This window comes from Thunnus maccoyii, chromosome 11 (genome assembly GCF_910596095.1).
Source record: "Thunnus maccoyii chromosome 11, fThuMac1.1, whole genome shotgun sequence".
Classification (NCBI taxonomy): Eukaryota; Metazoa; Chordata; class Actinopteri; order Scombriformes; family Scombridae; genus Thunnus; species Thunnus maccoyii.
In genome coordinates, this window is record NC_056543.1 from 2,759,240 (window position 1) to 2,784,963 (window position 25,724).

General features: G+C 38.6%; 1 protein-coding gene across 2 annotated transcripts; it reads right to left on the reverse strand.

The window, feature by feature from the left end:
• Nucleotides 1-953: 953 nt before the first annotated feature.
• marco (macrophage receptor with collagenous structure) lies at nt 954-23,182 on the reverse strand. 2 transcript variants are annotated; one of them, XM_042425502.1, is made up of 14 exons: nt 22,972-23,182; nt 17,563-17,661; nt 16,529-16,692; nt 16,182-16,299; nt 14,962-15,078; nt 12,469-12,549; nt 11,354-11,380; nt 9,618-9,686; nt 8,387-8,431; nt 8,230-8,301; nt 5,748-5,774; nt 5,344-5,400; nt 4,063-4,227; nt 954-1,323 (listed from the first exon to the last, which is right to left on the reverse strand). In XM_042425502.1, exons 1-14 carry the CDS (start codon nt 23,078-23,080, stop codon nt 1,193-1,195), a joined length of 1,281 nt encoding a protein of 426 aa, XP_042281436.1. In that variant the 5' UTR covers nt 23,081-23,182; the 3' UTR covers nt 954-1,192. The 2 variants fall into 2 exon arrangements, with proteins under 2 accessions (XP_042281436.1, XP_042281435.1); XM_042425501.1 differs by having other exon boundaries at nt 14,962-15,087.
• Between the last annotated feature and the right edge of the window lie 2,542 nt (nt 23,183-25,724).

Here is a 25,724-nt window from a genome sequence, read left to right on the forward strand (position 1 = left end):
TCCAAAATTTTTAGAAAAGACTGTGGAGAAACAACTGGTTCAAAGACTAGAATTGCACAGAGTGTTTGATACATTTCAATCTGGTTTCCGTACACTGTGCTCCACTGAAACAGCTCTCCTGAAGGTCTCAAATGACATTTTAATGGCTGCAGATGCCGGAGACTGTTCTGTTCTAGTACTGTTGGACCTCAGCGCGGCGTTCGATACCGTATTACATTCTGATCAACAGGCTAAATCTCTGGGACTGCATTGGAGTGGTTCTCCTCATACCTCACAGATAGATCTTTATCAGTCTCTGTAGGTGAATTTGAGTCGGACACTGAGAGACCTCACCAGAGAGTCGGTCAGGCGCTGATAAACAGGAGTTTAACCGACTTCGGCCTCCATCATCTCACACTGATTCATTTTGAAAGAGCAACGACCAATGAGGAAACTCCCAACACTCCAGCCAGCTGACCAGTGATGTAACTTCATCACTCACACTTGAGTTATTGGGCCGATCTGTGGACGATCCAGCCAGTGATCACAATCTCAATCAGACTTTAACCTAAATAAATAGGGATTAAATAAAGGAATAAAGAAAGCAGATAAATTAGAATTATTTGTACTAAGAGACAGAAGAAAGGCACAGTGATGGTGAAATGATATAAGACATCACTTAAAACAATATAAATCCGACTTAATACCCATTTAAGCGACTGTGATGCCACTTCATGTGAACTCAACGTGTGTATCTACAGTATGTTCCCTGAGGCGTCCTCAGCACGACTCCTGTCCTTCAGCGTGACCTCTTCATCTTCGCTGACCTCCGCAAAGTCATCCGTGGTGACGTGACGAGATGTTGCCGAAGGCGAGAGAGAGAGAGAGAGAGAGAGAGAGAGCGCGGAGGAGGACAGAGCGACAGAAGAGAGGCTGACAGTCGAGAACAGAGAAACGACGCCTGAGAATTTTTATTCCAGGAAAGTTTTTTATTCGTTTCTTTTACAGTACATTTACACTGTCATTTAAGCTAATGTGTTTGATAATAAAATGCAATTTTATATGCTGTGTTTTATGAATATATAATGAGATCCAGCTGTGAGCATCATCATTAGCATCACTGTTCTGTGCTTATATCTGCAGTAATATATGGGTGTGTGAGTGTGTGTGTGTGTGTGGCTGCATCATCTTTATCGTTAAATCCTAACTGAGTCTAAGCACACTGCAATCCGGCGTCCTCGGTGTGTTGGCAGTTGTTCACTCCGATTCCATTGTGAGGGCAGTTAAAGATAGAAGCCTCTACTCCTGTGCATCGCAGGTCATCCAGCCAGATCGAACCAGTCCCTGCAGAACAACAACAACAGCAGTGTTCGAATCAGACATCAAAAAATATGTTTTTTTTCTCTTCTCGTTCCTTCAGTCGGATGTTTTAGCTTCACTGTGCAGAATAATGTTAGTTGTTTGCTGAGCTCATTGAGAATCTGATTTTTAAGGGTTTACAAGCAGGATTTGTGACATCACAACTAGTTCGGAGCCAGTCGTGGTCCGATATTCAACGTATATACAAATGTGATGTGGAAACTTGAAGCCTCCAGTGTGTTTATAAAAATGATGATTACACTGTGTATGAGTGCTACTATTTTATCTAGATCATGATGAATTGTTCTTGTCTCGTACTGCAACATCAGCAGCCTCATCAGCTGAGGTCAAAGGAAGTTCAGTATTATATTTGTAAAGAGGAAGATGTAGTAATTAAAATTTGTAGTAGAAAGGGTGAGACATGTCATCTGGGGGTCAGATGGACAGGAGAACTGAAAACAGACATGATGTTATCTATAAGTCTGTATTTGATAGATTAAGAACAGTTAGAAGCCTTTTTCTTTGTAACCTCATCCTGTGTGTTGCACTGTCAAACGCTCCTTCTTGTACAAGAAAATAAATTCTGTTAAATTTTGATATTTCGGCTCCGGTCTCTATTGTTTCATGGTCATTAAGAAGACATTTTTTTAACACACGTTTTGCACAAACACTGAGAATAAACTTTACAGCGAGATGTTTTGTGTCCAGCAGTTACGTAAACCTCTGTAATGAAAAACATAAGCATATTTATATGTTCTTACTTTTTAATGGGGGAGATGATATTTTAGGGGTTTCAACCATAGACTGTATAAAAATATGGACGCAGTTACCGTGACGTCACCCGTTGGTTTCTGAAGAGCGGTTTTGAAGCTCAAAGCGAGCCGCTCCGGCCGTCGCCATCTTGGCAGTACTTGACGCTGCCTAACTCCCAGCTAATCAAAAATGGGCAAAATGGCTGAAACAAGCCACCTAGCGGCTGACAGACCTGTCACTCAAAGCAGCCATGTCCTTCATTATGCATAACTTTACGGCTTAATAACATTTAAACAGGTGAGTTATAAAAAAATTCACCTCCCGTACAGTTGTCATGAAAGATGAAATTAGCTACAGAGACCAAAACCGTTGTTTGTACCAGGCTGTAAACATGTTTATTTCTGCTGTAAAGTTGGGCATTTTAACATGGGGGTCTATGGGGATTGACTCACTTTTGGAGCCTCAAGTGGTCGTTCAAGGAACTGCAGCTTCCACATTGGCTTCATTTTACAGCCCCGGAGTTTGCTGCTTGGCTTCAATTATACTTTTTTCTCGAAAAACCATATCAGACACACATTATTGTTCAAAGCAGAGTATAGTTCTATGTCTTAATACATGTCTGGAGGAGATCTTTAAGGGACTTATTTTACTGCTGAGTAAACTGACGACCCCTGATGAACTGACATATTTTATGGATATTTCATATTATATTCAGAGTATAATGAACCCAAATAATGAAGTCAGTACCTGCAGGAACTTCCAGTTTGGATGAATTTTGAATGAATTATGTCCTGTGAATATTGCAGAGACATCAGAGACTAAACTTTCCTTATAATTTAAATAAAAACTTTAAATTTGTTTAAACTATCATCCATACTGTACTTAATAGACATTCAGTGTTCTGTTCTTCCTGACACTTGGCTGTTGTCCCGTTAGCCCTTCGGTTGTTTTAACAGTTAACTGTGCTAATGCAGGACGAGGCTATTTAGCTGCTTGCTACTCTAGCTGTGTCTGTGCTCATGTCTACTCATTTTACGTCTTTATTGGACAGTGACAGGAAACGAGAAGAATGACCTGAAACAAAGGTTTACTGCTGGAACCGAACTGTTGACGTTGCAGTTATGTCGCATGCGTCTTAGCCAGTAAGCTACCAGGGCGCTCCACAATATAAGTTTTAAAAATAACGATTACATTTGATTGTTTTCTTCACAGAAATGAATGAAAGGCTAAAACATATATTTTAAAAAAGTCCCCCGCCCAGCGACGCTTTGGCGATCCCAGTGGGGGTCGTGTTGGGAACCAGTGCATCAGAAGATCACTTCTTAATGCACCTTAAATGTAAGTGATAGGGGACAAAATGCACATTCTACATTTTGTGCAAAAGTCTTTTAGGTGCAAAATTCCCTAGAAAGTGTTTTCTTGTTGAGAGAAATAGTAACAAAAAAGGGAAATTTTAACTGAAAAGACCCAAACTGACTTCCTCTTCCTCCACTGTGACATGTAAATGTTTCGTTTCAGTTAAAAAAACGTTGCCTGTGAACATAATCCAGGCAGCGATGACGTTTGCCAGTGAACAAGTAGTAGTCGTATAGAAACATCATTTCTAGGAGACGATGTTGTTCTGAAGCAGTTCTGTGATAAAACACTTCTGTTTGAACATCATATAAAACACTTTCATTTGATGATTATACATTTTGCATAATTGTAACTGTAGTTTTGAGTTTATACAGATAAAACAGAACAGTGTCAGACTTCATTGTAGTGACATCATCATGTATTACTTTGTGGAGGAAAGTGTTATCAACTGATAGAAACAATGGTCAAATATGTGAAAATAAGATCTGAGGGGTTATAAATGATCACAAAATGAAATCATATATCATAATTAACTAGTCGACATTGTTGAATGTGGATGAAAAATAACATTAAATGTTGAGGACTTTGATGTGATGGCGGCCGCGGTCTTCTTACCTGCATTGGCGGTGAAGGTGGAAGTGGCTCTCTGGTAGCCCAGCATCTTACAGATCACTTTGCCATCCACAGTGTCGAAGCCGTCGTCACACACGGTGCCCCACGCGCCGTTGTGCCGCACCTCCACGCGGCCTCGGCTCGGCCCCGGTATCAGACGCACTGCACCTGTTAAAGGTTAAAGGATTGTTTGGTGTTCATACTAAATATCAAGTGTCTATAAGGCGTGTGTTCTGGATTATTGCTGATATTAAAGAGGACACATATTCTGCACATTTCCAGCTCTGTATTTATATTCTGGGGCTCTACTGGAATATCTTTGCATGGTTTCCTTAAAAACTCCTCATTTATCTTCTACTGGTCCTTTATGCAGCCCCTCAGTTCAGCCTCTGTCTGAAACAGGCTGTTTTAGCTCCTGTCTCTTTAAGGCCCCGCCTCCCGATGAGCCCACTCTGTTCTGATTGGTCAGCTTTCAGGAAGCTACGTAAACAAACTATAGTAGCAGGATTTCACTTCAAATCCATCCAGAATGAACAACACATGGAAACACCTTAGCAACCACCTTAGCAACCAAGGCGACAGAGCAGACGGCTGTTTATGGGCGTGCGCGACGAGCCTTCAGAGCATTTACAACTAATATTAATATAGAGTCGTTCAAGCTGGACAGACAGGAGTTTGGTTCTCTGAGCTGTTTGACCAGTAGACAGTAATCCAGCCACGTCGTTCTACACAGAGTAACGCAGCAGGACATGTGAACTTTTACAGAGTCTTGTCTTTAAATGACCTAAACAGAGAGGGATGTATCGGTGTCAGGGACAGTCCTAGATAAACAAAAAACAAATAAAAATAAACTCAATCAGCCTGTTAAAGAAGGCAGGAGAGCTGCTCTGTGTTCACAGTGTCCTCTGAAAACAACGATAATCGCAGTAATGACGGTGATGGAAATGGTTGGTGTTATATAAGTATACCATCACATTTCTACTACACACATTCTCAAGCACAAGAAGAAAACAATCAATCAGATTCAATGAGTAGAAATGAGTGTATGAACAGTCTATAAATGAGGCCCTGAGTCTCCTCTGGTCTCCAGGAAACAGCCATATGTTTGCACTGACACCCACCTATCCAAACCTATTTTATCCTTTTTTTTTTGTTTTGTTTTGTTTTTAATTGGTCTTCGTGTCCTCTGTAACATCCCTTCAGGTGATGATACCAAGTTACTCGATGTGGTATCTCAGAGTTTTAAAGCAAACTGTTGTTCTCTGTCGTCCCGAGCAGACTCACCCTCTGAGCTTCCTTTTTCTCCCTTGGCTCCTTTGGCACCTTGTAGTCCGGGGGAGCCTGTGGAGGGAAAAAACAGCTCAGTACATCTTCAAACTGACAGTTTACATGAGCTGAAATGAACTTAAACCATCTACTAGTCATATCACACTGATTGTATCACAGTCATTTTGATTTTGATCAGAGCTAGTCAGCTGTTAGCGCATCTGTAATTAATATCTACATGTTTTATTGTTACTGTTTTAGTTTTTATCATTAACTCATCTCCTCCGTCCATGAGGAAAGGTAGAATAAACTTATATATTTATATACTGGTATGCATACATATGGGAAAAACATGATTCTAAATCTAGTTTCCTGTTAATGTTTTAATCTTTGAAACGTGAGCTCTTTTAAAACACACTCACCTCTTAGACCAGTACTTCCTCTTGGACCTGATGACAAGACAACAACGTTAGATTTTAGAAAAGCTCTCATAGAAGTTAAACATGTTTTTAAAGATGCTTTTTATCAGCATTATGAAAGATACTTGCTGGACCTGACTGATGTGACTTTCTACAGCTTGTCTGCCCAAAACATGAGTGGATTAAATGTGAAGTCCGTCATTTTTAGAGGCTGATTTAGAAGATAAAAACTCTTTGTGTGTTTGAGAAGTTGCAGCACAGTGACTGAAAGCTTTTAATTCAGATTAAGTGATTAAAGATGAAGCAGGTTCATTCCTGCTGTAAACATCCAGGAAACATTTTTCAATATTTGAGTAATTCCACCCACCTCAATGTGTTTTTTATGCAGATATTAATTGTTTTGTATCTGGATATTATTTAAGAAAAAGCCATTATTTGAATACGGCTTTTATATGAGAATGTATTTGTGTCGTCATGTGTTATGACATAACTAGTTGATGTACTGATAAATATATATTATATATATAGATATGGTAGAGTTCAGCATCCAGACCCATGATGTAATTTAATTAGAAGATTATCTCTATTTCTCTCACTGACTCTCTGACAATATGTGCTGCAAGAGGAGCCAATGAATTAGCATTAGCCTGGCGAGCTAACGGTCAGTAATGGATGAAATGAAGGAAAAACTTATAAAGGAGCTTCTTCTCTTCTTGAAACATTCTGACCTTGTTGTGAAAACAGATGAAAACCAGTGATGGAAAGTAGCAAAGTACATTTACTCAAGTACTTAAGTACAATATTGAGGTACTTGTACTTTACTTGAGTATTTCCATGTGATGCTACTTTCTACATTTCAGAGGGAAATATTGTACTTTCTACTCCACTACATTTATTTGACAGCTTTAGTTACTTTTCAGATGAAGATTTGACACAATGGATAATATAACAAGCTTTTAAAATACAACACATTGTTAAAGATGAAACCAGTGGTTTCCAACCTTTTTGGCTTTTGACGTCTTACAAAAAGCAGTGTGTAGTCGGGGTCACATTTCACATGTCTATGAGTTGTTAACAGCTCCACCAAATAGTGATTTTTCCCTCTAAACTTCTCACATGCTTTCATTTCAATAAATGTTCAAATGATCCAATATTTCAGCAAAAATCAAAGATTAGAGAAAAAGTCCAGAAACTGAAAACAGATTTGTGTATCAGAACTTTGTTTTTTCTTCTTTTCTCTCCCATTAATCATCTCACCACCCCTCAGATTTATCTGCTGACCCTTTGGAGGGGCCCGACCCCTAGGTTGGGAACCACTGGACTAAACTAGCTAACTGTATATAAAGTAGTGTAAACTAGCTCCACCTCCAGCAGCTACAACAGTAACATGCTGCTCTAACACTGATGCTTCACTATTAATAATCTAATGATGTCATATATAATAATATATCAGTCAGAGGAACCAAACCACTACTTTTACTGCAGTACTTTAACTACATCAAGCTCATAATACTTATGTACTTTTACTGCAATACTTTAACTACATCAAGCTCAGAATACTTATGTACTTTTACTGCAATATTTTAACTACATCAAGCTCATAATACTTATGTACTTTTACTGCAATACTTAAACTACATCAAGCTCATAATACTTATGTACTTTTACTGCAATACTTTAACTACATCAAGCTCATAATACTTATGTACTTTTACTGCAATACTTTAACTACATCAAGCTCATAATACTTATGTACTTTTACTGCAATACTTAAACTACATCAAGCTCATAATACTTATGTACTTTTACTGCAATACTTTAACTACATCAAGCTCATAATACTTATGTACTTTTACTGCAATACTTAAACTACATCAAGCTCATAATACTTATGTACTTTTACTGCAGTAGGATTTTTCATGCAGGACTTTTACTTGTAATGGAGTATTTCTACATTGCTGTATTGGTATTTTTACTGCAATAAAGGATCTGAATACTTCTTCCACTGCTGATGAAATCTTCCAACTTTCCTCCACAACTCTTAAAAAGCATCATAATCGCCTGCAGCAAAGTTTTAATGTTGTTAAGTTCAGCTGGGAAAGATGTTTACCAGCCACATTCATGTGAGTGATATTCAGAAAAGGGAAAGTTAATCTACAAACCAGTGAGGCAAATGAATTATTTTGAAATGCTGCAGTGTGTGTAATGCCAGTAAAACCAGTTGGCTAATCAGCTGGTAGAAGTTCTAACGCTGTATGATCTGTGCTGGTGGGCCATATTCTGTCTTGCCAAAGTAGTCATATAACTTTGTCTTTGAAGGATAAATAATATTAATAATAACATAAATAAAGCTCTCTGTGGGTCGAGTCTTAAAGGCACAGTACAGGCGGGTTCAGGTCTCAGTTTTAGACCCGTCCTGATCTCTATTTTTTGTGGATGCATGTATCAGTCCAACCATGTAGATGTTGTACAGTAAGCAGCTGACCTGGAGGTCCTGGTGGACCTGCTGGTCCGATGTTGCCGCTGTCTCCTTTCAGTCCAGATGTTCCAGGATTTCCTGCAGGTAAACAGCAAAAATACATTCAGTATCTCACACATGAACACACATCTGCAGCCACATGTAAACACACATGTTGAGGTACCTGGTTGTCCCCGGGGCCCCACGTCACCTTTGGCTCCCTGAGTTCCTGCAAATCAAAATATCAAAAACTGTTTTATCTTCTGAAAACTCAAAAAGATTTTAAACTCACAATATGTAATTTCAGCTGCTAGGCGTCTCAATCAAAACAATAACAAAAGACGGAGTGTGATGACGGTGTGAAGTAGCAAGGGATCATGGGAGTTGTTGTCTTCATTGTTAAATAACCAGCTTCACCGGGATAGGATTACTCCAGTGTTCATCATTCAGGATGTTTTTACCCGCAGAGGTCTCCTCCTCTCCAGAACAAACGGACCCGGAGATTACAGGTAAAAACACTGAATAAAGCTGTTTCACCTAAAAAAATCAATATTTCTCCGACGATGTTTGGTGACCACCGGACTTCCTGGAGGGGCTGTTAGCCGAGCTGCTGCTAACGTTTGTCCAGTTTATTTCTCTGATAACTTAAGATCCAGACGTCCAATGACTAAAATCCTTCTTCCGGCTAAAAGATATAGTTAAAAACCACCTAAATTTATCATGAAAATGTGTCTTAAAACTGAATAAAAGTCAATTTATAACAGTTTGTGTGGAACAACCACAACACTGATGTATTATCTTGTATGTGTGTAAGTTACTCTTTGGTAGACGCCATTGTAGCGGACAAACACAGCGCCGCCGTATGCATCTGGTGCGTGTTTACTCTTTGGTAGAGGAGGTATGACGCCATCGACAGGCGACCAAATGAAACGGTCCGTTACTTTGATTAAATTACAGATTTCTCTGGGTTTGAACATTGTTGGAAACATTTGGGATAATGTAAGAACACAACTCAACAACATATATAACATAGGTCTAGTTGTTTTTAGACATTTTAATGTGGAATAATTACATATTATAGCTTTAAATAGAACATGAATAAATAAATAGAGATGCAACATGAGTCAATGCAGAGAAAATCAACAACTATTTTAATAATCGATTAATTGTTTTGAGTCATTTTTTAAGAAAAAAAAAGTGGTTTCTTTTCTGACATTTTATGGACTGAACCAGTAATCGATTATTATTTCTGCCCTAAAAAGCAGAAATAAAACAAAGCTTGAGTCCTTTTCTGCTTTCAGTTCATCAGAACTGACTTCTTTACTGTGCAGAAATGTCTTTAAAACAGCATTTAAATAGAAAAAGTCATTAAACACAGCAATGTTATGCTGACAAACTCTTCAACCGACACTCACCTGCGACCCCACGATCTCCTTTCTCTCCCTTTGAACCTGGTCCTTGATTCCCAGGAGGACCCGAAGGACCTGCATCCACACACACATAATGAGTGGAAATTATGAATAAATGTGATATTTGCAAATTGCTTACATTAGTGATATTGTTCATGATGACCTGAAGTTAAAGGAGGAAGAGAAACTGAACAATTTCATAACTTCAATCTGCTGATACATGTTTCCACCCAGGAATTAAATCAAAAAAAAATCACTTGATGTTCCAGTTTTACTGGACGAGCAACATGATGTGAAACCAGCGATGAGTTTACCATGAGTCAGTGAGTCACACACACACACACACACCAGTTACATATTTACAGGATTTTTCAAGGTTACTTTTAAATAGCAAATGTTTTCTAATGTATTTATGCTCAAATGTGTGATATTATATCCTTTAATATTCCAGTATTTGGTTCTATTGGTGTAGAACATATCTGGCAGGGTTTAGTGACTTCCTAATTATAATTTCTGTATATAATATGTTTTAACTCTATTAACTATTTTCTATCTATGTACTTTTTTTTTTAGCAAACTTTGCCTTAGTTTTAATTAATCATATTAATGTAAAGTTTACATTCTGTAGCTACTCAATATTTGACATTTTTTCTCATATGTTATCAGTAGCCGGGCTTCCATTTTTACCAAACTTCTTGAAAATTTGGCAAAAGAAAATTTCAATTTAAGGCGTTTAACGTTTCCATCCGCTGCTGTTATGTGAATATTAAGAGTTGGTTCATCACCAGCAGGTGGCGCTAATTCACCAGTCGCTGCCATTAAACCGTCGCAGAAGAAGAAGAAGAAGAACACAACGAGATGACGACATTAAAAAAGCGACAGTCAAAGCTGAAACGATGGAGAACGTGATGGAAATATGACTGTTAGTTTCATGTATTGATGTGAGGAAGGTTACAGTCTCCTCATCATCATCGCTCCACACACATCTGATGTTTCAGCTCTTCAGTGACGTTTAAGTCACATGATTCATGTCAGTCATTATTTATCACTAAGTCACATTTGGCTTTTATCTATACACCAACTTTTCCACCATTTTTTTTTTGCGTTTCCACTCCACAATAAAAACAGGTGGATGGAAACACACCTAGTGTAACATTATAGAGACTGTCGGTCTGTCTCAGGTGCTTCTACAGAGTAGATGAATATTCATAACACACTCAGATCAGGTCGGACACACCCACTCTGTCACTGTGGACCAGTGCAAGCAGGTTATAAGATTCACAATTTTCCAAGTATGGATAGTTTTCAAGTGGATCAAGTGGAAGTATAGTAACAAAAAGAGGGACTTTGGCATAAAAAGACTGTAACGTTGAAAGATATCTACTTGATTTGACTCATTTGGACGCTGAAGCTTCATATTAGCTTCAGATATACATCACTTCCATTGTAAGTGCATTATGAAGGGATCTTCTAATGGTCAGTATGAACAGGAGGAATGATTACTCCACTGTGGTGTTATCAGCCGTTACTGGAACTAGAGACCAGTATGTTGTGTGTGTTAGACGAGGCTGAAGAAAGAAAGTGTCCAAATACTGATATGAAACTGTCAAAGCTGCACTCAAATGCCACCACAAGCACTTTATCAGTCATGTGACTTCGGTTTACCAGCAGCGGCTCGCTAGTTAACACACTGTGACACACACACACACACACACACACATAGACCATCAGTGGAAGCTTACCTGGTGATCCACGAGGTCCAGGTGGGCCTGAAACATTGGAAAAAAAATGTGAGTTTGATGCTGACAGACTGGAGATTAAAGGTCCACTGTGGACTCTCTGACCTCTAGTATGACCTTGTTATGGAGTTGTCCTGCCAGTAGTCTCACTGGTCTACAGACCTGTTTACTGGTCTGAATCAAAACACTCTGAACCATCTTCAGGCAGTCCAGAATGATGCAGCGAGACTCTTCACTAAAACCAGGAAGTTCTATCATATTTCTCCAATTTTAGCTTCCTTTTATTGACTTCCTGTCATAGAATTGATTTTTTCCTCTTTTACCAGTCAGCGTATTCTGGTTTCAGCTGATTCCTGGAAGCCTCTTTTTTGTTTTGTTTTTCTGTTTTTCTGTTTGTGTCTGTTGGTTTTTGCCTGATTTTATTTGATTGTCTTTTATTGCTCCAGAGATGTTTTATTGTTAAAGGACACATTTGCAGTTTTTTAAGTGTGTCTTAAACCAACAGTCAGGAGCCCAAATGAACATTAAAGCTGTTTTTTCTTGCTGTAATCATTCCTCCTGTTCATACTGACCATTAGAAGATCCCTTCATAATGACCTTACAATGGAAGTGATGGAGGACAAAATCCACAGTCCTTCTTCTGTGCAAAAAATGTATTTCAAAGTTTATATGAAGCTAATATGAAGCTTCAGCGTCCAAATGAGTCAAATCAAGTAGATATCTTTCAACGTTACAGTCTTTTTAGTGCCAAAGTTCCTCTTTTTGTTACTATACTTCCACCTGCAGCTCAACAGGGAAACACTGTCCGAGGAAACACAAAGAGGGAATTTGATGCTAAACAGACTGTAAATGTGTCAGATATCCACTTGATATGACTAACTCAGACTGATGAAGCTGAATATAAGCTTCACATTGACTTTTAAATGCATTTTTGCACTAAATAACACTGAAAGTACATTTGAAGGATCTTTTAATATCCAGTATGAAGAGGAGGAATGATGACAGCGAGGAAAACCTCTTTCACTGTTACTATGGACACCTGACTGTTGTTTTAAGACAGAATGGAAAAACAATCACTTTATTCCACAAATAATCATGGTGAAATGCATCAGTTTGACCTGTAACTCCTGGCTGTCCGGGTTTTCCGTTGAGTCCCGTGTCACCCTTATTTCCTGGAGGTCCAACGCCGCCGCTGTCACCTGGAGAGAAGCATGCAGGTGTGTCAGCTACTGATGGACTGAATCTGCTGCTGATGATTGTGTTAGAGTATTAATGTGCCTATATGTCATCACACAAACAGTAACAATGCAGGCTGTGTCGGTTAATAAGTCGATTAGACCACACACACACACACACACACACACAAAAGGAAATTACTACATTTCAATCAAACGTCTTTATAAATTAACAAGTGTAAAATTCTAACGTTAGAGTCTCACTACACCTCACGCCTGAAATGAAAGGTTTATCCTAAAGATGCCACTCGATGAAAGGCTTTAATTACCCTTTAGGAAGTATGCTCAGCAAAATGAATGTTAAAGGTGCTTAATAAATATCATAGCAATCTGCTGATTTAGACTCAACCTGAGAGGATACAAATATCAACAACAAGTTTCATGGTGATCTGGCCAGTGGCTGTTAAGGGACTGTATGTTGACTCCACCTGGCCTGGTACCAAAAGATAAAATGTTATTATGAGACTGTCCTCCCAAGGAAAACGACACAGTATGTCAGAAAGTCAGTCATCCAAAAATGACATATAATTAGGTTTGAGTGTCAGGTGGCATCTAGTGGCCGTAATAATTATGACCCGGAGCAGCGGTGCAGTTCAGATGATGTATATACAGTATATGGAGGGGTGGATGCAGGCGACTTCGCCACAGGAAACCTCTGTTCATTTCCTGTTTGCAATGAGTCTGGACAGTTTTTTTTAAAAAACCATAACTTTAACCCTGCAGTTATTATTGTAGCCATGACGATGAAGATGTAATGACTTTAACTCACACCACAAGTTTCCGTAATCTTAAAGGGGAACATATTCTGCACAGTTCCAGCTCTATATTTATATTCTGGGGCTCTACTGGAATATCTTTGTATGATTTCCAGTTAAAAACTCCTTATTTATCTTCTACTGGTCCTTTATGCAGCCCCTCAGTTCAGCCTCTGTCTGAAACAGGCCGTTTTAGCTCCTGTCTCTTTAAGACCCCGCCTCCTGATGAGCCCACTCTGTTCTGATTGGTCAGCTTCAGGAAGCTTCCTCGGGCTCCGGAGGCTACGTAAACAAACTATAGTAGCAGGATTTCACTTCTTTTTCTCCTTCTTTACTCCAAATGTCAACTTCTCAAATCCATCCGTACGTGTTGGAGCTGAAATCCACAACAACAACCTTAGCAACCACCTTAGCAACCAAGGCTACAGAACGGACGGCCATTTATGGGCATGTGCGACAATCTGACATCAGCTCATCAGCAAGGTAGAAAAAAAATGTTGCAGATGAAGCGTTAAGTTCAGATTGAAGCCCTGACTTTTGACTTGCAGGCAGCATTTCTACATACGTTAACCTCAAGTTTTGTAACTTTGACCACATCTCACATCCGACATCAGAACAGGAAATAAATAACAGGAAACCACAAAAAGCAGAATATGGTCCCTTTTAACACAGTGATCATCTGAACCCAAACCATCATCTTTCCCTAAACATAACCAGACCTGAACCACAGCGTTGTCACATCATAAAACATCATCACTGTTTTAACAGTGACACAGACATGATGTCACCCTGCAGATTACTGCTGATAGCGGCGCCAGATTAGAAAAAGCTTCTATGTGTCGTTCTGGAGTCACATGATCATTTAGTTCGGAGGACTTGTTGCATTGTTTATATTTTTCATCTTCAGTTTATTTAGTCTTAGTTTATGTTTATTTTAAGGTAGTAAATCTATATGAAACTGAAACGAAACCTGTTCATACACACATGCACACAAACACAGGAGTGAAGCTCAGATTGCATCTTGATCCATGTTAGCGTCTGATAAATTCTTATTATTTAGGGTAAAAACACCACACTGTACAGCTGTGGGGTTTTTTTTTTTATTCAGGGTTGATCTGTTGTGAAACATCTGCCTCAGACTCGGGTAATTTGACAGCTTTAGTTAAAGTCCACCCCCCCGATAGAGACTTCATACAGGAAATGTCAGTGCATTGACTAAGTTGCGAGGGCATGCGAAATAACGGCTGCAGCTCATCCATCAGCCGCGTCTCATCAGCCGTCTGACAACAGATGACAGGTCATCAAGGCCGGGATCATCGCCTGGACCTGCAGCTGAAAGTTAATGCTGCACAGACACACCGTCAGCTGAATCAAACGCAGAGAAAGTTTGATCCCGGTTGTCGTTCTCTGGCTCCGAGGTTAGAGATTAAACTCCTTCTCTGAACTAGTTTGATATCACGTCATTTGATCGGTAATGTTCAGGTCTGTTCCTCCACACACACACACACACACACACACACACACACACACACACACACACACTCAGTTACCACATACACACACTTCTTATTTTTACATTCAGCTTCTGACGTCATTTTTCATCTGCATATGGTCGACTCACCTTTGAGGCCCCTCTCTCCTGGTTGACCTGCCAGCCCATTTGTACCTGGAGGTCCACGAAGTCCAGGAGATCCAGGAGATCCAGCAGGTCCATGAGGTCCAGCAGGTCCAGCAGGTCCAGCAGGTCCTGAGGACACACACACACACACACACACATTTCTAGGGTCAATAAATTCTGTCCAGGTTGTCACAGTTTTACACTTTGCATGATTGTGAACAATTACTGAGACCGAACCCTCGACAAGGTGACAACCAGAAAAATGCTTTCTTTGTTTCCATGACAACGGGCCTCATGCATGAAGCGCTCGTACAAACGGATTCATTCTTAAGATGCACAAATGATTTAAGAGCGAAATTTAGGAGCTCAGAGCTGTCGTGTGCGTGTCATGAATACATCATCTCTGCCTTTCTTCACAGCAGAGAAACACTTGTTTGATTCATACAAACGTTATAATGTCCTGATATTTTTTTTGTCATATTTCGGTGCTTCTACATCTCAGTAGTTGTTGGAAACTTCTCTCACTCTGACAGCTGTCTCTATCTCTCTGCAGCTCTCTGTCCACCTCTCATATTAATCATGGAGCGTTTTTTGTTTTTTTTGGCATCTAACTTCATGTCAAAGCGTTTCCTCTTTATTTCTGTCACAGTGCAGCTGCTGCTCTGATGGATTCATGTTTTCTAATAGTTTCAGGTCTCCTACTGATGCTCCTAAATCTGTTTCTGTCTGCTGATTTCTGACAGCAGGACTTGAAGCTGTGAAGTGTTTTTATTCTCTGGGAACTTTTTTTGTGAATAAAACTCGCCCACGAACGGAGCTGAACAAGGAGCCTTTTATGTATGTACAGTTTTTTATTGTTATAGCTTTATTTATTCAGGAATCTAATCGAGACCTGAGAACAGGTTACACACACACACACAGGATCACAGTAATAAACGGTTCATTCACAAAACAGTCATCACACTACTTAAAACAATCAAACCAGTCTGTCCCAGTTCAGAGGAACTTTAAAGCCAAACTGCTCTGTGATCTGGTGTCACAGTTATCAGCTCTGAGCTCAACTAACAAGGCTGAAACAAGCGATTTATGACAAGTTTGTGACGTGAAGAGACTTTGTTGAATCTGACTTTGAACAGTCATAGAAACAAACCTCACAGAAAAATGTCAGAGAGGATAAAAATAGTAAAATGTTCTTATTCACAGACACACATGTGACATCTTACCTGGTTTGAGGCTAATGGCCGTCAGTTTGTCTCCCAGGTTGTTTGTGCTCGTGTTCAGCAGGTTTAGGTCGGCCTTCATCCTGTCCAGCTGACCCTCCTCTCCACACAGGCTGTTGACCTGTCGTCACGGCAACCGATGGAAAAACATGACTGTGATTTTCAAAGATTAAAGATCCCCCCGCTATCAGTCTTTGTGCTAAGCTAGGCTAACCACAACTATTTGTACTGATCTGATTTATTTATTATATTTACTTTTTGTGACTGATGTATTGGACATGCAGAGCTAAAGTAAATTAAAAAGTCTGAACTGAACAAAAACAAACGTTGCACATAAACAGCAGGAGGACCTGGTTCTGAAGGGTCCACACGTGGCCCTTCAGGGTCTTGGTTTCTTGGGTGTTGTTGTGGATGAGAGTTTGGAGGTCGCCATCGCCCTGCTCTTCACCCGTAGGAATGTGATTGGACGACAGCTGTTCTGACCTGGCGTCAGAATGCGACTCAAACATGAAAACTGGGAGCGAGAGGAAGAAATAAACACGTTTCATGTCATTGACATTAAATAACAGCATCAGTTTGATGTGTAGTTTGTGACAAAAAGACAGTCGCACATACTGGTATATAAATAATAATCACATTGAAAAATTAAAGCTGCAAGCAGCGTTGGTCGGGACCTCGCACTCATTTTGCTTTTTAAAAATGAGGGATATTTATTACAAATGTGGTGTGCTTTTATTTTGAAAGATTGATTGACAGGATGAGAATTTTCTGCAGGGTGAGACATGTCTGTCTTGCTCACACCTGTGTCATCAAAATTAAGCAAGTTTTGGGCCCATTCACTTGAATTTCAATTAGTAAATTGAAAACTCTTGATGAGTTTGTGTGTAAAACAAACTATTTTCCTAATTTTCATCAAGTCTATTTTTAGAAAAGGAAAGACTTTTAACCCACATGACCTGTATCAAAGTTTGAAGCTGATACCATTAACACCCTCGGAGGGGACGGCGTTTGTTCAGGGTCCAAAATTGGGGCAAAGTCTTATTTAGAAAGGCTGATTGTGGACTTCCTGTTGGATTTATGTCAGGTGTGTCAGCGTATGATTTGTAGGTCTTGATGAGATGAATAATTGAGTTTTGGTTTGATCTCTCTACAACATTCCTACGGGCCGTGGCGGCCATTTTGTTACATAGGTGGCGCTAGAGAGCACATTTTGGCACTAATTTTTACATTTTATCAAATTTTTCACCAGACCTGATGTGTGTGCCAAATTTGGTGAGTTTTTGAGCATGTTTAGGGGTCAAATTTAGGGTTTAAGTGGCGTCTTTTGGGCTCGGTCCCTAATAAATATGTGATAGTAAATAATACTATTTGTATGCAGTTGTACCTTTATAGAGGAGGAAGGCATTAAGGGGGGTCTGTAAGATGAGGTAAACAACCACAATGTTCAAACACCACTGTCTTCTGGGCTTCGCTGGCTTCAGATCTGAAACACAAACAGCAAAAACTATATTTAAAACACTGGAATATGACCAGTACAGGGGTGGAGCAGGCTTCTCATCATCACAGGGAAGTCATTTCAGGAGACAGAAAGTCGCCCGGGTTCATCCAGCTGATACAAAAACGCTTTTATAAATTTGGAAAGCTGCGAGCATGAAACATTTCGACAAGCGGTGGAAAATGTCAGCTGTCAATCGCGATGAAAACCTGGAGGGGAGCAACGGAGACGGATTCTTTTTTATTATTGGCAGTAAAGTGAAAAAACTGACACTTGACCAAACTGGTTATGACTGGGAGGTAAACTACTGTCCCCTCTGAAGGTGTTTGTGTATGAAGAATATGTAACATGCATCTGATCAGTGATGGTATTTCTTCCTCAGACTAGTGAATGGAGAAGATAAGGTGCTTCCATCTTTTAAGCAGTTTCAACAATAATGTCTCAAAAATGATGTTTAAATAATACGTTTGAACATATCAGCAAAATGTTCACTGACAACATATTTAATTAGTTTTTCTTCAGTATCTACTCTCTGCTTAAAAACTGTAGCCTTGGTTGAATATTGTCAGCTTTTCTGCATATTCACATGCACAGTGGCGTCTCTCTGACATGGAAAAACTTTTACTCTTTGGAGTCGTTTCTAAATAAACTAAAGTAACTGCCGTCTTCAGCAGTGGTGGAAAGTAACTAAGTACGTTTATTCAAGTATGTCTTACAAAAAGCAGTGTGTAGTCGGGGTCACATTTCACATGTCTATGAGTTGTTAACAGCTCCACCAAATAGTGATTTTTCCCTCTAAACTTCTCACATGCTTTCATTTCAATAAATGTTCAAATGATCCAATATTTCAGCAAAAATCAAAGATTAGAGAAAAAGTCCAAACACTGAAAACAGATTTGTGTATCAGAACTTTGTTTTTTCTTCTTTCCTCTCCCATTAATCATCTCACCACCCCTCACATTTATCTGCTGACCCTTTGGAGGGGCCCGACCCCTAGGTTGGGAACCACTGGACTAAACTAGCTAACTGTATATAAAGTAGTGTAAACTAGCTCCACCTCCAGCAGCTACAACAGTAACATGCTGCTCTAACACTGATGCTTCACTATTAATAATCTAATGATGTCATATATAATAATATATCAGTCAGAGGGACCAAACCACTACTTTTACTGCAATACTTTAACTACATCAAGCTCATAATACTTATGTACTTTTACTGCAATACTTTAACTACATCAAGCTCATAATACTTATGTACTTTTACTGCAATACTTTAACTACATCAAGCTCATAATACTTATGTACTTTTACTGCAATACTTTAACTACATCAGGCTCATAATACTTATGTACTTTTACTGCAATACTTTAACTACATCAAGCTCATAATACTTATGTACTTTTACTGCAATACTTTAACTACATCAAGCTCATAATACTTATGTACTTTTACTGCAATACTTTAACTACATCAAGCTCATAATACTTATGTACTTTTACTGCAATACTTTAACTACATCAAGCTCATAATACTTATGTACTTTTACTGCAATACTTTAACTACATCAAGCTCATAATACTTATGTACTTTTACTGCAATACTTTAACTACATCAAGCTCATAATACTTATGTACTTTTACTGCAATACTTTAACTACATCAGGCTCATAATACTTATGTACTTTTACTGCAATACTTTAACTACATCAAGCTCATAATACTTATGTACTTTTACTGCAATACTTTAACTACATCAAGCTCATAATACTTATGTACTTTTACTGCAATACTTTAACTACATCAAGCTCATAATACTTATGTACTTTTACTGCAATACTTTAACTACATCAAGCTCATAATACTTATGTACTTTTACTGCAATACTTTAACTACATCAGGCTCATAATACTTATGTACTTTTACTGCAATACTTTAACTACATCAAGCTCATAATACTTATGTACTTTTACTGTAATACTTTAACTACATCAAGCTCATAATACTTATGTACTTTTACTGCAATACTTTAACTACATCAAGCTCATAATACTTATGTACTTTTACTGCAATACTTTAACTACATCAAGCTCATAATACTTATGTACTTTTACTGCAATACTTTAACTACATCAAGCTCATAATACTTATGTACTTTTACTGCAATACTTTAACTACATCAAGCTCATAATACTTATGCTCATATGAGCACCGTTGGCATATTTTCTGTAATTGTCCTTATTAAATGTAATTATTGGCCAAACTTTGTCAGAGTTGTTCAACACATAAACACTACACACTACTAATAAAAGAAAATGTATTTTTAATGTTTCAGGTTTGTTTTGTCATGACTGCAGTGGGACATTAAAGGATCAGTCTGGTGATTTTCTATATTGTTCTTCTTGTCAACAAATCTCATGTTTGGATCCAAACCAACAATGAACTGATTTACTAACAAGTATTGTGTTTGTATCAAAGTCTGATATATCTTATTCCTCTGTTGTTGTCCAGAAACTATTAAAAACACGTCAATGAGCCTCATCACTGCACTGGCTGACAGTTGTTGCTGCCTCTAAATATTTAGGGAATATATCCAGGAATCTGTTTGAAATCATATGAAACTGATCTTCAAGTATAATTTGATGCATTTACTATCCTACATTTCCCTTCAATAAATGATGACATTTACTATTTAATGTCCTTGTATGAGTCGCCGTGTTTTAACATGGTGATGAACCTGTTTGTCTGCTGTTTCCTGTCTAACATTAAAGATGAATCATTGCTTCCACCTGCTGGTCACAGCTGCCACTTCATTCACTCTCAGGTTGAACAGCTGGAACGCTTCATCATATAACCAACATCCTCCTACTGTCTATTTCATTATCTTCTCTAATATAACATTAATGGCTTTGGTAACGATTTATTTTACAGCTCTTTTAGTTTTATATAATAATAATTTGCAGGTATTTAGTGTTTAATGTTTAGGACATTTTACAGAGAGGAAGATGCAGTTTGGTTCAAATTATAAGAAAAAACTGCAGAAAGTGTGAAGCAGGTTAATTGTGCCTAATCACCACTCTCACTGAGAAATTCTTTCCTTTTCATTTTATGCGTCAAACGACATATTAGAACATTAGACTGTTTCCTAAAAACTCCATAATGAGCACATTTCCTGTGTACTAACACTGCGTAACCCTCTCAAAGAGATGACTTAAGAATGAAAAGTTACACAACAGCTACTGTTAGGAAACTATTGAAAGAACCTAATATGCTGATATAATAATTAGTACTAAATTGCACCACCCTCTTTGTAAAATGTCCAAAAAGTGAATTGTTAAATATCTGCAAATTACTCAAAATTTCCAGGAAATTTGTGTAAAATTAAAGCGTATAACCACTCAACTATTCTACTGTATTATTTACTTTAAAATAACATGAATGGTTTGTTGACAGTGCAGAATTCCCATGTAGTAAATGTTTTGTTGTGAATATTTTCTCAGTTTTAGTTCCAGTTTCAGTTTGTTTCTGTGCTCTTTTATACGTTAGCTGAACTGATGACTTCTTTGTTTTGTTTTGTTCAACCTGAAAATAACTCGTGAACCGAACCGACGGACATTTTGACATCAAAGCAAGAAAATCACAGGTGTAAATGATGTAAAACCTCTGATAAAGCTGCTGAACACTACCTGCTCAGCACCAAACACACACAGTACTTGTTAGTAGATGAGTTCATTGTTGGTTTTGGTTTGTTGACAATAAGAAAAATATTTAAAAATAATCATCAGCCTTCTTCTTTTAGTAAGTCCAAATGTGTGCTGTGAGGTTTGTTTCTAAGAAAACGCCACTAAAAGCTGAAGAACGTGCCATCAGGAGCTGTGACTCAACAGATGAAAGAGGAAGGAAAGAAAGAACAAAGATTCATCTGTTATTCTGCTGAGAAGATCATTTATGTCTGGTGGAGAAAAGAGCAACTTTTATTTGAGTCATGACAGTCGGAAGCTCTACTTTATTATTATTATTAAGTTAAATAGCATTTAACTCACTTATTACAGTAATTCATTATTTACTCAATATATATGGAAATGTTCAGTCAGTTTCATACTTTGAGAGTGAATGATCTTGTCTATAAAAATATATAATAAATCTATATATTCTTATAGATTTTGTCCTTTAAGAGACAGTTTCCACCAACACAGCTCATCTCATGTAGACTTGCAGTACTTCATGTTATCACATGTGCATTCTTCAGTTTTGGAAGTTTTACTCTTTTAAGCATTTAAATTGTTGCCAAACTGAAGTTTTATGAATATAAATATACTCAGTTCATCACCGTCGACATGCCAGAGAGCAGTCAGCTGCTCTGATTGGCCAGTCAACACTTCAATATGATCATCTTTTTGTATATTTTGAGTTTTGTGATGCATTATTTTTAATTGGTTAATTTATGGATTGTAATTAAAGTTGCCCTGTGGAGTTTTACTGTAAACAAACAAAAGCTGATTCTTAAAGTATTTTAAATCTTGCATTGTTTACATCCTTGTTTACAAGCTCGAAGACTTTATTGAGGCGTTGATGCAACACAGATGCTTTAACGTAGCAGTCTGTGACATTTAAAGGATCAGTCTGCTGATTTTCTGTATTTTTCTTCTTGTCAACAAATCTCATGTTTGGATCCAAACCAACAACAAACTGATCTACTAACAAGTATTGTGTGTGTATCTTATTCCTCTGTTGTTGTCCAGTGAGTCACAGCGCTGCACTGGGTCACATGTTCCTTCATCATGAAGAGTTTGGTCACGTTAGTTTGTTTAGAAACGGCTCCAAAGACTAATAACAGCATCATGTTTTCAGTCTTCTAGTTCTGTGTAAGGTAGACGCTACTGAGCATGTGCAAGAACATGGTTGTGATATGTAGCACAACAAGCTAGTGAAGCTCTGCAAACAGAACCGTGTTCCTGCACATGCTCAGTAGCGTCACCAGCCTCACTCTGACTGTTGAGTTGAGGGTGACTTCAATGACTAAGAGATCGACTTTAAATGTCCTTTTTTTTAAATAAAAAAAAAATCACCCACATGGATCTTTAAGTCTATAAATGACAAAAGTAATATTACAGTTAACAAGCTGCTTAATGTAATAAACTCTGTCAGTAAAAACAACCTTGAATGTTTTAGTTTTGACAAATAAAAAGGTGTCCGACTGTTTTCTTAGCCATGAATCAGGTCTCTTACCTGTTGCTTTTTCTGGGGAATCATCTCAAACTGCATCTATTAGCTCTGAAGAGTTCTGTTTTCATACTCACTGTCATGCTGGAAGCTGTAGAGATCACTCCTGCTGAGCGACATGTCAAACAGTGGGTTACTCTGAGTGTACGAGACTCGATCGTTGGCCGCGTCCACTGATGTTTCCATGCTCCCAAAGTCCAGAGTCACCTTCACCTCCTATATCAGATACTCTTATAACACACAGTACATGACGTTAGGAAAACGTGAATCTCCCCCAGATTGCAACAGAACCTCCTCACAAAATGACTTTCATGGACACGGATTGAAGTAGAGGAAGGAAACGCATCTGATTTGTAGCTGAGGTGGCCAAAAATCAGCAGCTCATTGCAGGGCAGCTGGTTCCTAAAATGAGGAAGTTTTTGCCACTATAACCACAGAAACAAGAAGGCCTTGCAAAATATTAACAGAAATAAAATTCAGTACTTTGTACCAAGGTCTAGGTCAACTTTACTGTCCCCCACAGGAGAAATGTGTCTCAGATTAAAGGAACTGCTTTAAAAAACCCAAACATCACAGTAAGAACACACATGCAGACAGCAGCCCGAGAGAAAATAAGCAAGTGTCACTCTGTTAAAAACTTACACACCTTCACACACACGTATCTCACTTCACACGCTTCCAAACAAACACACCCTCCTCTCTGTCCTGCAGGCGCAGGTGTAGATTTTGGGTCTCGACGGCAGGGACACGTCCCTACTGTTATGGAATTTTCCATCTTTAGAGGTTATAAACTGGGTTACATCGGGTCAAACTTGGCTTTGAGGTCACACTGTAATTCTTAATCAGAGATGAAGATATCTTCTCCTCGAGACTTCAGCTGTCTGTGATGTTTTGGGGAAGGCAGAAACCTCTCTGATTTCCATGGTTACCAAGGTCAGAGGAGGTTTCCCTAAACAACACAGATGGGTGGACGACACAGTCAGACACTGTTGAAATTACTTACAGCGTGACTTAAACTGATACGGGTAAAGTGCAGTCCCTTGTTTAGAAACTAGTGAACCAATCAGACTAATTTTTCATATTATAGGCTGATAGAGACGAAGACTCGGACCTTCAGAGGACAGAGTGGAAAGAGACGGCATTGGAGCAGAACACTCTGGTGTTTACTGCTTTTGGTTCACTTGGCCAACTGCTTCAATAAACATTTTCACCATTAAGACATCAAAAGTCTCGTGTGCACCTTGACCATCGCTCAAAATATCCACAACACCTACCAGTGTCAAGATGCTGCTGAATCGTGCCGATCAATATCTTTACTGATCTTAAATGATTTTACCATTTTAACTCCACATAATGTTAAACTGTGAGATCTTTCCAGAGTTTGCAGGTTTCTGAGGGAAACTCAACCTGATGATCTGGAAAGATTCAACTTCAAACTGTTACATGTTGTTGAAAGTCTGCAGCCCGACAGACCTGTTGTCGACCTGTTGGTGATGAAGAGTAGTGAGTCTGCAGCGGTTACTTCCTGTTTATTGAAACCATTTTCACTGAACAACACTAACATCATATTTAAATTTCAGGTGTGAGGTGTTGTCAGCAAATTGTGATTGTTGGAAACAACTTTATACTGTAGCTTAGCTAATAAGACTGTTGTGTCATCAATCCATTAATCGTCTTAATTAATTAATATATACTATTTAATACCATCTCTCCCCTTTTTTATGAGTGGATCAGGAGTTATTATTATATATGTGTGTCATTAACACATGAACATTATTTATAAGCTACGTTAGCTGCAGCAGGTCCAGTTTATCTGTTTGTGACTGTTTGACATCATCCTGTCAACACACACACACACACACACACACACACACACAGACACACACAGACACAGACACACAGACACAGACACACAGACACACACACACACACACACACACACACACACACACACACACACAGACACACACACACACACACACACACAGAGACACACACACAGACACACACACACACACACACACACACACACACAGACACACACACACACACACACAGAGACACACACACACACACATACACACACGGACACACACACACACAGACACACAGACAGACAGGTGAGCTCTGATGTCATAGTGAAAGATCTGCCACACGTTCAGCAGCTGAATATGAAATAATAGAAGTTTTAAAGAAGATTTAAAGACAGAAGAGTTTCTGTCCTCACATTACCGACAGGTTTCTATACATTTATTTTCTTGTAGCAGTTATTGTGAAAATGTATAATCGGCCATGTTGATTTAAAATATTATTATTTTTAATTTGGCCTTTATTGGACAGAGGATAGTGAAGAGGCAGACAGAGACGGTGTGTCGTGGAACAAAGGTCTCAGACGGGAATCGAATCAGGGATGTTGATGTTGTGAGACATGTGCACAGTAATCGAATATTACTCTTCAATGTGTATCAATAAAATATATATAATGTAAAAATCATGTTGCAAGTCTGGTTTCAAGCATGTCAGCAAATTCAGCATCTTCACTGATGTAAATGTTTTGCAGAGTCAGGCTCTTTATGTGTGTGTGTGTGTGTGTGCGTGTGTGTCTGTGTGTGTGTGTGTGTCTGTGTGAACATGTGAGTGTGAGAACACACGTACTGTACTCAACTATTTTGTCCATCTGACAAAAAAATGTCCCTACCCAAGTCTAAATCAAGCCTTTGACCTGACTTTACTTTTTGTTTTGTTTTTTAATAATTGCTGACAAACATTTCTCACTACTGAGTTCAGTCACAATCAGCACGACAGGAGTCCATGTGAACTAAACTGTGGA